The following is a 16,210-nucleotide window of genomic DNA, read 5'->3' on the forward strand; positions in this document are numbered from 1 at the left end:
GCATACCTGCATCAACAGCCACAGACACCAAACAAAATGCCTCCGTGAGCATGTGGACTCTGCATCAAAAGTTTCCTCCAGATTTTCTTTCTTCCACTTGCCTCTACCCTTCCCATACATTGCTGACCTTCATTTTCTAGCCTGTTAACCTTTATAATTGGATCACTTCTGTTCATCTAGCCACATCTGGATTTTGTAGCCCAGCATCAGTCTATTTCAGTTTAGGCAACTTCAGGATGCAGTTTGCAATAGTGCTCAGAATATGTGAACCCTCAAAGATGCCCCATCTGACTCAATTTCTGAGAACCTTCGATTGGGCGTGATATTGGAACAAAATTCCCTGAGTTTCTTGGTTTTCTTGGTCTTCCACTGCTCATATGAGTGAAGAGCTGGAGTAGAAGATAGAGACAAGGTTGAAAGTTCTAACTCCCACAGATGGCACTCTCCATGCAGTTAGCAAGGATGGGAGTATAGTACCAAACCCTTGTTCATTAGCATCATACATACACCAGCATATTGCAAGCATCACTCCCAGAGAAATTCACTTGCACTTATGGAATCTACTTTATTCTTATCTTCATATTTGAGAGAAAATATATCACATACCTACTCTCATGAATTGCATGAACTGCAGAGGAGTCAGCAGTAATCTAGAACTGTGTAGGTCTTCTTACAGTGCTAGCCAATGTGCTTGATGGCCCTCCCCATTAAGGGGACAATGATGCCATTTGTTAATTCTGCTAAGGAATGAGATCAGTTGCCTCTGGGCCATGGAATTTCAGTTCTTATCCATGAATTCCAACATAAGAAAAATGATGAGTGCCACGCTATCAAAATTACTGGGGCTGACCATGTCCCACTCCTTCTGACCAGATCTATTGCTGGGAGGCTCAATGATGCCATGCCTTCCAGTGCCTAGAGCCTGATTCACATAAGGCAAGTGAAAAGTGGAAGAATGCCCTCAAAATGATGCAGCTTGGCCAGCTACTGTGACACATTATCATGGCACTTGGTCATCTTTCAGAAATTACTAAGCAGATCCCTAGAACAGTCAAAAATATCTGGAAATTCCTGAGAATTCACCAGGTAATTTAAAAGTTCCTTCCCTGTTTAACTATACAACAACCCAAATAAATGATCACCTCAAGAAAAGGAGTGGGTTCTTCTGGAAATTGAAGGTTTCCATCACCTCTACCCCAATCCTGGCTACCTTACCTCAGGCCCATGGCACTAAAACTTTCAGCTAATTGGATAAAAAATGCTTATCTAAGTTAGAGGAACAATTCATAGACTTAGCTGAGCCAAACTTTCATTCTAGAACATTAGAACTAAGAAATTAAAAGATTCAATTACATTGAAAATGGTCTATACAGTCATATAGATTTTTCATATTTAACTTCATAGTATGGCTTTAAATATCCTAGTATTGACCTAGAAACTTGTATTGTAACCCAGGCCACCCACACTTCTGACCAATTGGCTACAAACCTTCAGGAATTTCTTAGTACTCCTTGAAATACCATAATTAATTGGAATGACTCACAGAACTCAGGAAAGCCCTGTACTTGTGATTAAAGTTTTACTATAAAGGGTATAAATTGGGGTTGACGAAGTGAATAAGCACCAGAATGAGTCCTTAGAGGAAACCTGACGCTTCCATGTCTTCAGGATGCATCATCCTGACAGCACATAAATATATGATTACCAATCTGGCAGGCTCAGTTGTACAGTTTCAGGTGACCAGAGTTTTTATTGGGGTTTCATTACATGGGTATGATTGATTGAATTATTGGCCACATGATAGAACTCAATCTTCAATCCTCTTCTCTCTACAGAGATTGGGAGGACAGGCTGATATAATGTGACTCAACTCTCCAAACCTTAATCACATGGTTGGGTCTTTCCAGCACTGCTAGCCCCGGTCTTGAAACTACTGAGGGACCTATCATGAATAACGACAACAGTCCTTTCATTTGGGAAATTCCAAGGATTTAAAGGCTCCTTACAAGGAATCAGAGACAAAGACCAGCCAATATTTTTTATTATACAGAAAAACAAGCAATAGGAAGCTGCTCTACAAAATGGTCCCTCAATCTCCACAAACACAAGCAAAAGTCATTGTGCCTCTGTGCTAGCCTGTAAACACTTCTTAGAAATAATTTAGCTGGTCAATGTTTCTAACTGCCACAAAAATCTCATGTAATTCACAGCATTACTTCACCACCCAACATATATCATTCCATAACTCTTACAGCTTACAGACTATTATTTACCCCAAATTCCTGATTATTAGAAACACCCCAATGATCAGCACCTAGAAAAGACACAGACTACAGTGGACATGTATAAAATACCTTCAAAGGCACCAGTGACCATTGGATTGAGGCTATACTAGAGATGAGACATCTACTCCACTCATTCCTGCATAAAATTTAAATATGTCTTCCTTAGCATATTTATCTATCTTTATCTATCCTATGGAAGAAGATAGCTAATTATTCCCATCTCTGCATATTCATCCTGCCTTCCATCAATCCTTGCTGAGCCGAGTCAATCTAAATCTTTACCTACTCTTAAATATTATCTCCTAGTCCTAAAAACTTGGGCTGAGAAGCCAGGGCACATAGAAATATTAGACACCTGTTGATTGGTATCTTGGCTCCCTCTTCTACGGTACTTAATACCATGGGGGTTTTATGGAGCCAGAAAAAAATTGTAATGGAAATCAGTCTCCCACTGCAAAATTATCCTAGACCCTGGCCAGGGCCTTTCACGAGGCTTTCCTGATGGGGTTGGGTGGGGAGTCTAGGGGAGTGGGATGAAGCTTTGCAGCAGCCATCCTGAACACCATCTCATTTGTTTCTAGCATGCTGTCATACTGAACTCTCCTCCTTCCTCTATGCTCTTCCCCACCTCTGACTCCCAACTTTTGACTCTATACCCCCAACTTTAAGCCTACCTTTGGTTATATGGATTTGTTATTCAAATCAAGTGTTCTCATCAAATGGCCCTTATCTTTTCCCAGTGGACTTAGTTTACCTTTCAATCTGTGACTTTGTGTTGCTGCCTATGAAAGCCTGATAAGCCCACCTGAACCTTATAGGAGAGGAGATAGGCACACATTTGGAGGAATGAGATTAGCTAGTTTGTAATGTATATAGTTGCCAGGAAGACAAACATTTATAACAATAAGAGCAAACATTTATATACTGTTTACTATGGACCATAAATTTTCCCAATTTCATTTCATTTTATTAATTTAGTCTTCACGATACCTCTGCGAGGTAGATTATTATTCCAATTTTACTGATTAGGAAACCAAAACGCAAAGAAGTAAAGCAACTTTCCAAAAAATATACAGCTAGTAAATGGCAGAGCCACATGCATGCCAGGAAAGAGGAGTCTCCTCAGAAACCAACCCTAACAACACCCTGCTGTTAGACTTCCAGCCTCCAGACCTGTGAGAAAACAAATGTCCTCAATTTGAGCCACCCAGTCTGTGGTATCCTTTTATTATAGCCCTACCAGACTAATCTCCTTCAAATTTTTACTCAAAAACAACCCCTTTGGCCACCCTATGTACAGTTTTAACCACTGTATCCTTGTTCCTGGGTTTAGCATCATATGTCACATTATATTTTTGCAATCTGTTTATTGTCTGCCTCTTCCACTAGAACGTGAACTTCATAAGGGCAAGATTTGTGTCAGTTCACTAGATCACTAGTGTTCACTAGTATATTCCCTGTGTATAATGAAGTGTCTGGCATAAATTAAGTGTTCAAATGAATGACAGGAGGAAAGAGAGTCCAGGAGCTGACTAGCTCCATTCTCCTCATATCACCAAACTCCACAGGACAGAAAGGAGGCAGGGCTGGGACAATAAATGAAACCTTGTCTGTATGTAGAATGGTTTCAGCATGATGACAAATACCAACTTCTACAAACAGAGGAGCTAGAGTCAGAAAAGCAAGCCAAAGAGACATTTAAAATTGCTAAAAACTGGCCCAAGGCGGAGGTACGCTGTTAGCCGGTCTCCGCGCGGGTCTGGGTCGCGGAACCCGGTGGCTGCTGTGCGGGCGTCATGTCAGACAACGAGGACAATTTTGATGGAGACGACTTTGATGACGTGGAGGAGGATGAAGGGCTCGATGACTTGGAGAATGCCGAGGAGGAGGGCCAGGAGAACGTTGAGATTCTCCCTTCTGGAGAGCGACCGCAGGCCAACCAGAAACGAATCACCACACCATATATGACCAAGTATGAGCGAGCCCGTGTGCTGGGCACCCGAGCCCTTCAGATTGCGATGTGCGCCCCTGTGATGGTGGAGCTGGAGGGGGAGACAGATCCCTTACTGATCGCCATGAAGGAGCTCAAGGCCCGGAAGATCCCCATCATCATTCGCCGCTACCTGCCAGACGGGAGCTACGAAGACTGGGGCGTCGACGAGCTCATCATCACCGACTGAGCCGGAGTCAACCTCTGGACTGGGCCTCCGCCCGTGGCTCGTCTCATAGTCTTTTTATAGTCTTTATACGTGTAAATAGTAAATTCTTCAACCTTTCAACTCAAAAAAAATAAAAATAAAAAAATAAAATTGCTAAAAACTTAAGGGCATCTAGGCGACCAATGACTAACTCTACCCTATACCTGCTTGTTAAGGCTTGTGACTTTTACTTCTGCTTATTTTACCTACTCAGATATCTGTCTTCAGAATGCTTCTGCCTCCAAAAGCCTTCTCACTCTTACTTTAGCACTCTCGTCCTTAGCTAAGGCAAGATTGGTGGTGATTTGAGGAATGATATGCAAGTTTACCCAGGGTCTTCAAAAATTTCCTTCCCTTAAAAGCTCGAGAGTCCTAGAAAAACAAATGCTTATAGTGTTTGCTCAGGTAGCAGCCAGGAGTCTCTCCAGGCTCCACCAGGAATCTCTTGCTTCTGCCTAACTTCGCTACTGTCTATAGCTCATTCCTGGCCACTTGATTTTCACCTCCGGGATGGCATCTTAGTTTTGGTTTCATCCCTGGATGCTTCTCTTGAATTGCCTTAAGCACTTTACCCAGAAGTCTCTTGGCAGATGAACCCAGCATCCTGGAATTCTGCTCCTGAAGAAGTGGATTTAAAACAAAGCAATAGAGAGGAGGAGCTTCCCAGGTGGTACTAGTGGTGAAGAACCCACCTGCAATGCAGGAGACACAAGAGACGTGGGTTCAATCCCAGGGTCACAAAGATCCCCTGGAGTAGGAAATGACAACCCACTCCAGTATCCTTGCCTGGAAAATTCCATGGACAGAGGAACCTGGCGGGCTATAGTCCATTGGGCCATAAAGAGTCAGACATGACTGAGAGCCTTAGCACCAACAAAAAGAAATTCTGTAACACCCCCAACTCTCAGCCACCTCCCATCTACGCACAGCTTCTCCTCAACACTAGGGGGTGCTAGTCACACTGTCATTTTACCCTGTTAAACTTCCAACCATCAGTTATATTTCTTGATGATATGTTTATCACTAAATACCAAATCCATGGCCCCTCTTGAAATATGGATAAATCTTGCACCTATTCCTTATATGATAGAAGAGGACTTACCATTAACTAGGGTTTTGACCTTAACCTGTAGAACCTATTTGAAATACTGAGAATAAGGTCAGGGGGGAGTTTCTTTGCTAACTCCATAGAGTATCTGATTCCGTGTGTTCTGTGTATTCGTTTCAGGACTACTCAAGCAGAGGGGACTCCTTGTTCTGATGCAAAATGAGAAGAGAGAAATCCTTCTTTGAAGAAAGAGGTTGTTTGTGGCAGTGGAGGGAGAAGGAACAGGATCAATTACTGGGGTTGGTGGATCAAAAGCAAGGAAAAGAGGAGGGGCACGCAGGCTGAGGACTGGGGGTGGATGGAGTGCAGGCACAGTGGGATCTGAGGGCCACCTGTGCCTAGGAGCCTTGGACATGTATTTCCAGTTGGCCGGGGTGCTGTGGGCCAGGAGTATCACGTGCTATTTTGAGCTGGTGACAGTTATGGGAATGAGTGGGGAGAAGCAACCTAAACGTTCATTGTCAGAGGAAGGGATAGAAAAGATGTAGTATGTATATATCAATGTAATACCACTCAGCCATTAAAAAGAATGAAATAATTTCATTTGCAGCAAAATGAATGAATCTAGAGATTATCATACTAAGTCAGACAGAGAAAGTCAAATACCATATAATATTGCTTACATGTAGAATCTAAAAAAAAAAAAAAAAACCACTTCCCAGATGGCACCAGTGGTAAAGAACCTGCCAATCCCCTGGAGAGGGCATGGCAACCCACTCCAGTATTCTTGCCTGAAGAATCCCATGGATAGAGTAGCCTGGCGGGCTATAGTCCATAGCGTTGCAAAGAGTCGGACATGACTGAAGTGACTTAGCATGCACACACATAGACAGAATCTAAAAAAATGATACAAATGAACTTATTTACAAAACATAGATTCACACACTTAGAAAACAAACTCATGGTTACCAAAGGGGAAAGAAGGGGAGGGGGATAAATTAGGAGTCTGAGACTGACATATACACACTACTCTATTTAAAATAGATAACCAGCAATGACATATTGTACAGCATAGGGAACTCTGCTAAATATTCTGTAATAACGTACAGACACATATGTATGTATAACTGAATCACTTTGCTGTACACTTGGAACTAACACAGCATTGTTAATAAATTATAGTTCAGTATAAAATAAAAATGTTTTTTAAAAGAAAGGAAGTACATCAGGAGCTACTCCAAAGCTAAGCAAGGGAGAATTCTCACAACATATCATCCTCTGGTCCCCAGACTCCGAGAGCCTCCAGCTCCACACCTCATTACCCTGCTTTCAATCATCTCCTAGGGAAATTCTTTTCCCTAGGCAACAAAGGCTCAGAAATGGAGGATGGGAAGGACAGAAGAGGCTCCATTCCTGGCATCCATAGTTAGATCCCTGAACATATTTCCCTGTAAAAATACTGCTCATTGAATGGCCACATCATATAGTTCTGTTGGAATTTTACTTCTAAGTATTATGGGTTAAATATAATTAACCACCATGTATAATATGGTTTCTATGGAGAATGCGTTGTGAGTTCCACATAACTCACTTCTACAAACAAACCACTGGAATTCTGGCACTCCAACAGGAGGACTGCCTGTGCAACTCTCAAATGAGAGAGGAAGATAAATTAATGTGTTTTGGGACTGTTGACTTCATCGGACAAGGAAAGACTTTGTGTCCTTTTTGCTTGAGAGCTTTCTTATATTGCCTCCTGATCATTCTAGAGATAAAGAAATATAAGAGAACAAGTGAAATATAAGAGAATGAGGAAAAATCAGAAAGAAATCTTATTTTAGCTTCTTTGGGTATTTTGATAATGAAAACTACTAAAGCATACCAAATAAAAGTGAGATCAGTAAATTAAGTTTATCTAAATTCAGATTATTAAACTGTACTTTAACCACTGTAGTATAATTGTATGTGTGCATGCACATACACACAGATTAGGGAGAAGTGGAGAAAATGATTCATGCAGTTCTTCTTAGTGAAACTGAAAGTTTAGTTAACCCTGAAAAGATGCCATTATTAAGTGAGCTATAGCTCATTGTTTATGTGCAAGTTAGCCACCAGACCACATGTATCCTTTCTGGGGGCCCTTAGCAAAACAAGACATTTAACTTCTAGTACATGGAAATATTTTTACATTTGCAAGCGTTTTTTCTGGTAAAAGGAACCCCATGCAAGAGATGAAACAGGCTTTTAAAAATGATTCTTCAGTAATTAACATTTTTGCATAAAAGAAATGTCCTACAAATATTTAAAGAGCATTCATAAGTGTCAGGACAGAGATGAAAAAAAAAAGTCCAGTAAACCTTGATATCATGCATTTGAGCACTTCCTATGTGCTAAGGGCTTTACTTCTATTATGTTCTTTAATCCTCACTAAAGGAAGAAATTAACTCTCACATTTCATCAATGAGAAACTTAAGGCAGAGAGACTAAAGAACTTGCCCAAGTCTTCAAAGTCTGCAAATAACAGAGTGAACACTTGAATCCAGGTGCAGATAACTCACAGCCAGGCTCTCAGCTACTCTGCTGCTTCACGAATGGCAGAAGTCCAAGTGCCACTATTAAACATTAGCCATTATTACCAAGAATTGCCCCACTGGGATCTTTATAGTTCAAGTATCATATGCAAAACACTCCCATAGGGTTTCTCTTTAGAAGAGAGTACACTTGCCAGAGGAAGGTGTTTCTGAATATCATTATCAGTAAAAAATCCTTAAACTTAATCTATACTTTTTGGGCAATAAACAATCTAAACAAGTACCATTTTTAGAAATAAACCATGAATAATGCAATCTGCATAAAAATAAGCATAATGTCTTGGAGGGATATAGATGCCCTGCTTGGGGGAGCTGGCAAACAGAGGTGGACAGGCAAACACAGGGGCTCAAGTGTGTTTACATGTGTGTGCACCTTGAGGCATGGTTCTGTTATCATCTAAGAGAAAAAGGGAGTCATGGTCTGTTCTATCTCTAGCCTTATACAGAGCTTGTTAATATTGGGAGGTTCAAGTCTAGTAACCCGAACTAGTTCATTGCATAACCCACTCTTGAGGCTCTGGTTAAACTGTGGTGGAAGTTTGGATCCTTTCCCCCAAGAGAGCCCATAAAGCTTAAGAGCTGTCAATTCTTTCTCCTGGCAGCTGATCAATGTCTATCAGTTCTTGTGGGTAGACCTTCATTGCTTCCTCTTCCCTCCTGGGAAATGACTGCTGGGCTTCTAAAGCTATCACCCTCCACATCTCCTAAAATGTAGTATGTCAGAATTGCAATCAGTGTGCACCCAACAGTATTACCAACCCCAACTCCCCACCAATTCTCAACCAAAGCTCCTGATATTCATGAATCATTATGACTACTTAATCCCAGCAAGTTCTACTGAATTGCCTCTAAATTTCTCTGGATGTGTGAATAGGGAAAGGCTTAGCTGCTCAGAACAGTTGTTAGACTCAGTACCCATGAAAGCAGGGTCTGAATCTGCATCTCAACCTCCACTGACTGGATGGACCCAGCAGAAATCTGTCCTCAGGATTTTGAATTGTCCGTCTGTAGTCATAGTCCCCATGCCTAGGGACAGAGGAGCCTGGTGGGCTACAGTCCATAGGATCACAAAAGAGCTGGACATGACTTAGTGACTAAACAACAAGGGAGTAAAGAAAAGCAGAGACATTGCCTTCTTGCCAGGGCGAACAAACAGGTGCTCTGAATCCAGTAGTTCATAACAAAATGCTCGATTTCTCCTTGCTTGGCAGCAGAAGTTGATCTAGCTAGGATAGAAGTTAGATTCCAAGTGATCAGAACTGGAACAGTGTTTGCCATGTGATGTCAGGAGGTCAATTGAGCCAGTTAAGTCACAATTCAGTAGGGAAATCTTACACTTGAAAGCTGGCAAGACAAATAGCTAATATATAACCCAAAGGCCAGAAATTAGTATTTCAAAACAGACTTGAGAATCAGACAAACTGTAGTTCAGTTTGTTACAAAGGAAGGTAAAGAGCAAAGAAAGGTGTCTAAGGGCACTCTTGTAAAGAACCTTAGAGTGTTCGTAAGTGAAAAAGAAAGTGAAAGTGAAGTCACTCAGTCGTGTCCGACTCTTTGCGACCCCATGGACTGTAGCCCACCAGGCTCCTCCGTCCATGGGATTCTCCAGGCAAGAATGCTGGAGTGGGTTGCCATTTGCTTCTCCAGGAGATCTTCCCGACCCCAGGGATTGAACCCGGGTTTCCCTCATTGTAGGCAGATGCTTTACCATCTGAGCCAAAGGATATACAGGCAGGTTTGTCAGGTTTACAGCAAAGTGTGCATACTTCTTGCTCCTGCCCAAATGAGTTGGAACAGTTTCAGGCCCAGGGGTATGCAGCAGTGAGTTACACTATAGAAAAGCTCCTTCCTCAGAGCTGTGATATTACCTTGGCTCCATCTGAATATTTTTGTCTACTTTTACCTATATTTGATCACAGACCAGCTGAACTCTCAAGTCCCCTCTTTCAGATATTCTGTCTAAAAGCTTTGCAGATAAGTCTCAAGGTCCCAATCAACTCTCACTTAAAGCTTTGCAGACCTAATTGCAGGTCGACTGGCAAACAAGATATGATAAAACAAAAATCTGAAAGCCTTTTCATGGTCTTCAAAGCTTAGATCATCAGTCTCAACTTATTATAGCTTCCCGTGCTTACCTCCTTCTAGCTTCACCAATCTTTTTGTTCCCTGATCATTCCAAGCTCCCCTTCCACTCCTAGACCCAGGCCCTGCCTCAAGTCCTGTACTTTATAGGGTTCCATCTACCTTTCCTTCATTCATGTCCTTCCCTGTAGGGTGAGGTCAAAAGACAAGGGCCATGCCACTGAGACCCAGTACCTCCCACCCTTTTAGATCACACTTGGGATTCCTAGGACCACAGAAGGTTCTGACCAAACAGCCTCGAACCTGCCCCTAGAACCTGCAAGGAGGTTTTCCTTCATCCTCCTGAGAGAACCATCCCCCCCACATCTAGATTCTGTGTTATGTAGCATATCGTGGAATATAGTGACACAATGTAGTTACTGAACAAAAAATCAAATTATTCAACATATTTGGTTAGAAATATGAAGAGTTAAATTAAAAGCAGTGCCTTCAGCTGTGCCCTGCCTGAACGTCAACTCACTAAAATTTCATTAAACCAGAGTCAGGGAAACTCAGAGCTCAAGTTACTCCCAAGACAACTTTAGTTCTTGTCTCTTTTGATGAAAATCCAGGAACTTGCTCCTAGTCTTTCAATATATGCAGTGCTTCAAGGTTTGAGGATTAAACCCAGCATTTCACAAGTCCATTGCCAAATTAATGCTACAACACAAACTTTATCATTGACAGTAAAGACTGTCTTTTAAAAATATTTTCCAAGTCAGAATGTCAATCATATTCGGACTGTGGTGCAGAGATTAGAATATTTAGCACTTGCAATCTTAAAATAATTGCTCATGGACACTGGCTTGCTGATATAAACTAAATGACAAATGTAAATTAAAATGACCAGATGCTATATGGCTATTCAGATGCTATATGGCTATTCAGAGAAGTGCAGCTGTCTTTCAAAACTTACCTCTGCTTATCTACATATTTATGTTTCTCTTTCTAAGTTCAACCGCTTGGAGTGTGTGGAGGTCCATTTTCTTAACTCAGATTTACTAGAAAACAACATGAAGCAAAACTTTCCGCTAATTCTTCATTGAGGATTCAGTCCCAGGGAGGCAAGAAGGAAGGGAAAAAGCAAATACGGCAAAGAAGAAAAAGGTAAATAGACACTTTCTTGTATTTACTGAGCTCACTAGACCTTTAAAAGAGACTTCACAAGTTGTTTGGTAATGTAGGATATCTCCAGAAAGGCATTCTTGGAATTACTGCATTTTGGAATCTTTGAAGGGCAAGAAATTCATCTTTCAGCTTTTTTTCCGTGTCTGGTTTCCCATATGGCATCAACTCAGTGCTGTTCCTGTCATGTAAAGACAAAGAGATTTTGATACTTCCTACTGTGGACTGGAAGAAAAGCTTTTATTAACCGATACTTGCATGGCAAATGCCAGAGGATAAATTGATATGATTTTGTAAAGATAACCATATCCTGCCCACTAGCCATTACTGGGACTGTCACCAGACTGGATGAATGGGGACTCACCATCATCCAGAACCATGATCCATATGGTTTTGAGAGAATATAGAAGTGAACACTGAAAGGGAATATGATGGGTACCACCATCCCCACATCCTTCCAGTCCAATAGTAGCACTAATTACTGCAATCTTTCCTCAGGTGAGACATTGTTTCTAATTTACATTCTTGAATGGGAGGGTGGGAATGGTCAGTTTCTGGAACTTCCACTTGGCTGTTCTAAAAATAATGGTCCTTAATCTACATAGTGGAGGGAACATATATAAGAGTTCTGATATCTATTCCAGTTGACACCTACTCCATTTATATATTCAAGGACTAGGAAAGTAACTACAGACTACAGGGCAAGTCTGCTGACTCATTGTCCTACTGTGAATTGGACTTGGGCTAATACCCCGCTTATCATCTGGCTACTGTAACTTATGCTCTAACTAGAAGACCAGGATAGCATTTTGGTTCTCCTAATATCGGTGTCGGGCTTCCCTAGTGGCTCAGATGGTAAGAATCCACCTGCAAATGTGAGAGACCTGGGTTTGATCCCTGGGTTGGGAAGATCCCCTGGAGGAGGGCATGGCAACCCATTCCAGTATTCTTGCCTGGAGAATCCCTATGGACAGAGGAGCCTGGAGGGCTACAGTACATGGGATTGCAAAGAGTTGGACACAACTGAATGACTAAGCACAGCACAGCACAATATCAGTGTCAGTGCCAGCTCAAACCTCATATCTAACAGATTTGAAAAGCCTGAGTAGTTGCCCTTTCCTCTGGAACAGTTACTCTGGTAAATGACCGAAGGTCCCCTTAGGGAAGAATCAGAAAAGACATTTATCATATATATCTATGGTGGCACTGACAGACTTTTCCTCATGGGGACAGGTCTCCCTATCAGTAAATGAACTCTAGGTCTATAATCCCATTTAGTTCTAGAAACTGGGTGATTTTTTCACTATAGCACTGATGTCAGCTTTCCAGCTCTCAGTTTTCTATTACACAAATCAAACAATGCCCAGGTCAGTTCTCCATCTATCTTACCCCTAAAATCACCATAAATCCATGTAGGCCTAGTCACTCCGATTTCTACTCTGACTTTGATGCCCATGGCTGTAATTGTGTCCATTGTGACTCTGAGAATTAAGTCCTGCCACTGGTCTCTGTCATTCTGAAACCCTACCAGCCTTATTAATATCAGGCAGCCTAACTTTTACGCCACGTATACAGTCATGGCCAGCAGAGAACAGGCACCACCAAGCTTCCTAAAGAAACTGGAGTACCTAGCACTAGTATATTTCTTATTGCTGTAGAGATGGGAGTGAGCTCTGGACCCTTCCAGGGTATATAATCAGTGATAAGCTCTCCGGTTGTACATAGTAAATCCATTCTAACGTTCCTTATCTGGAGCTGCCAATGAGGTGTAGTAGAGGCAGTCTTTGAGGAGAACAAGTATTATCTTGTTAGGCACATTTACGTAAGATCACTGCAAAGACTCTAGGAAAGGAAAGAGGAGGCTGCTTTCCTTTAGCAAAGAAACATTCCAGGAAATTTTTTTAGTTCTTTCTTAGGTATAACCACTCAAATATCTTCATTACAGACAGGTCTTCCTGCCCTCTTTCCCACCTGGGTCCTGAGATTTTCATATAGCATATTAATGGATGCTACAAATTTAATTTCCTTTACCTCTCTACTGTCTTTATAATTATAATCTGTATCTGATTTTCAACTCATTCTACTCTGAGACCAGACTGCTATTGACACCTTTGGTTTTCAGAGGATCATTTAAGTTAGCAAGGAGCTGCCCTGAGTCTATCATTTTCTTTTAATAAGACTTGCACTGCCTCCAAAAGCAGCCACCCCACATAACAAATCTCATAATTACCATTTACCACATTATAATCTCACAGTGTCTTGCCTTCTGCCTTGCATCTCCTTCCAACCAATCAGGGGTGAAATTTCATTAATTGTGACCTCACTGCCAGGGGTTATTACCCCCACTACCACTGAGCAGTGGGGTCTCTATTGCCTTTAGTCAAGTAGGCAATTCAACTCTAAAATTCCATCCTGAGAATTTGCTTTTTGGGACTAATCCTGGAATCTGTTGGGGCATCCCAGGTGGCACGAGTGGTAAAGAACCCACCTGCCAACACAGGGTGACATAAGAGACACAGATTTGATCCCCGGGTTGGGAAGATCCCTTGGAGAAGGGCAAGGCAACTACTCCAGTATTCTTGCCTAGAGAATCCCATGAACAGAGAAGCCTGGCAGACCGTGGTCCATAGAGTCACAAAGAGTCAGACTTGACTGAAGCAACTTGGCACGCACACCCACATGCACTGGAATCTGTTTTCTTAGCCTCAGTTCTGACTGAATCTAGGCTTTTGTGCCATTGTTTTATTGGGAGTGCAATTCTACAGAAAAAAGAGGAAAAAAGAGAAGTCAGCCAGGGAAGGAGAGGAGGTAAATACAAAGTAGAGCATTAATAAGTTGACCGTAGCTCCATAATGCATACAATGAACTGTCCAGTCATCATGGGACCTCTCTAGAAAAGCCATAAAAGCTACAGTGTCTTGAAATCACCTGTTAGGGAAAAGAAAGGTGGGCAGTTTATCTACTGATTGCTTTGTGTTTCCTACTCTCTTCAGGCAAGTTTGCCTCATGTAGCATGAATGCCCCTTCCTCCACATTCCCTCTGAACATCTACTGGTTCCAGATTGATCAAAGAGGTCATAGAGTTACTGTGATAAGCAGCAAAGAACCTTGGAACATGATGGATCTATGAAGACATATATAATCTAGGTCTTGCATAGCCATAGCACAAGTAGGGAGAAATGTCATCTCACAACTTTGAGCCACTCAAAGTTATTGTTAAAACTCTCAAAGAGAAACAAAGTTGGATATGAGTTAAAGCAGTAAAAACAGGTTTATTCAGTACCTACTGCTATAGTTAAGAGAGTCCAATGTAAACTAAGCTCAACTTTGATCCATGTAGAGGTGACTGGGCATTTTAAAGGGAGAAAGATTAACTGGAGAGAGGGAGAAAGTAAGTAGAAGCTCAACAGAGTCAGGCAAGAAGAAAACTGTGTTTAAAAAATGGGTAGCGAGGTTGGTCTATAAGATCACAAAAAGTCAGACACTATGGAAGCAACTTAGCACACACAAACATGTGTACATTTAGTCCCACACTTCTCTAAGAAGCCTGGAGGTTTTAATAGTTCCTGCATGACTTACAGCTGGAAACCTCAGCCACCTTAAAATAAGACCCCTGCTTTTGCCTTCTAGAGCCACATGTAGTCTCTTCAGTTTTCAACTGTCCAGACCTCTAGGTATTCTCTTCTGACATCCATTGACTCCAGCAGGCCAGCCCTGACTCACCAAGCTAGCTCAGTGTCCCAGAGCCCTAGTTGGGAAAAAAAAGTTCAGAAATCCCGGTAAGAAAATTATCTTCCTTTGCAATTGAGTACCATCTCCCCAATCCTGAAAAAAAGTACCATCTCCTCAACCCTGAAAAAACAGCAAGAAAAACTGCAAAACATCTCCTCAACTCCTGACTCTTCTCTGAAAGACACTGCAATTAAGATTAATTAAGCTTCTAAACCTCCAAAGGTGTAAAATAACTCTGGTTTCTTATTGTTCAAAGAGAAATTGGCATTTTGTTGCTGTTGTTGCTGCTGCTGTTTGGCGGGATATCAGGCATTACTGCCTATCTATTATAAATTCATGTTTTAGTCTCACTGACTTCATTTAACTGGCTGCTGGTTTATATATTTAAAGTCAGTTTAACGGCAAAGCAACTTATGTAAAAACTGAGAGGCTGCCCCTCTGAAATTGTTTAATACAGATATAGAGCCAGCAATCAGACTTACCTCTGAATTCTAATTCAACTCTGTGAAAAACCTACCTATTGTGGCAACTCCCTATTGCAAAGATGCATTTGGACTTTTTAAAAATCTAGCTTCAAATTTTTAAAATAAATCTGAATATTAGATTGTCAATCTCTATCATAGAAAACCTGGACCAAGAGAATTCTTTTCCAAAGAGTTATTTCTCTAATAATAATCTATTGGACAGATAGATTGTCCAATAGATTATTGACAATAATCTATTGTCAATAACAATAATAATTGTCTATTAATCCTTGTCTATTAACCTAAATAGGTTATTTCAACCAAATTTTGTTAGAAGACTGTGGGCAAATGAGAAATTTTGCCCATTTGCTCATATTTAAGTCATCCTTGAGTTAAATATTTTGATTTATCGTTGAGTTAAATATTTGGACTAATTGCCCACCTAAGAAATGTTTGGTTGGTATTTTATACACACACACTCACACCACACACACACACACACACACACACATATATATATATATATCACATCTTCTTCAACCAGTTATCTGTCAGTGGGCATTTGTGTTGTTTCTATGTATTGGCCATTATAAACAGCATTTCTGTGTCTTTTCAAACTAGAACTTTTGTCTTTTTGTATATATAT

The 16,210-nt window shown here is 41.2% G+C and overlaps 1 protein-coding gene across 1 annotated transcript; it reads left to right on the forward strand.

Moving 5' to 3' along the window:
• Positions 1-4,003: 4,003 nt before the first annotated feature.
• LOC105000912 (DNA-directed RNA polymerases I, II, and III subunit RPABC2) lies at positions 4,004-4,567 on the forward strand. The gene has a single exon (XM_010856975.1). The coding sequence runs from the start codon at positions 4,082-4,084 to the stop codon at positions 4,463-4,465; it is 384 nt and encodes a 127-aa protein (XP_010855277.1). The 5' UTR covers positions 4,004-4,081; the 3' UTR covers positions 4,466-4,567.
• Positions 4,568-16,210: the final 11,643 nt, after the last annotated feature.

The sequence above is a fragment of the Bison bison genome, unplaced genomic scaffold, assembly GCF_000754665.1.
Source record: "Bison bison bison isolate TAMUID 2011002044 unplaced genomic scaffold, Bison_UMD1.0 scf7180017864376, whole genome shotgun sequence".
NCBI lineage: Eukaryota > Metazoa > Chordata > Mammalia > Artiodactyla > Bovidae > Bison > Bison bison.

Excerpts from the sequence above, each read along its gene's own strand:
- LOC105000912 (XM_010856975.1), top strand. The coding sequence starts at position 4,082 with ATGTCAGACAACGAGGACAATTTTGATGGAGACGACTTTGATGACGTG.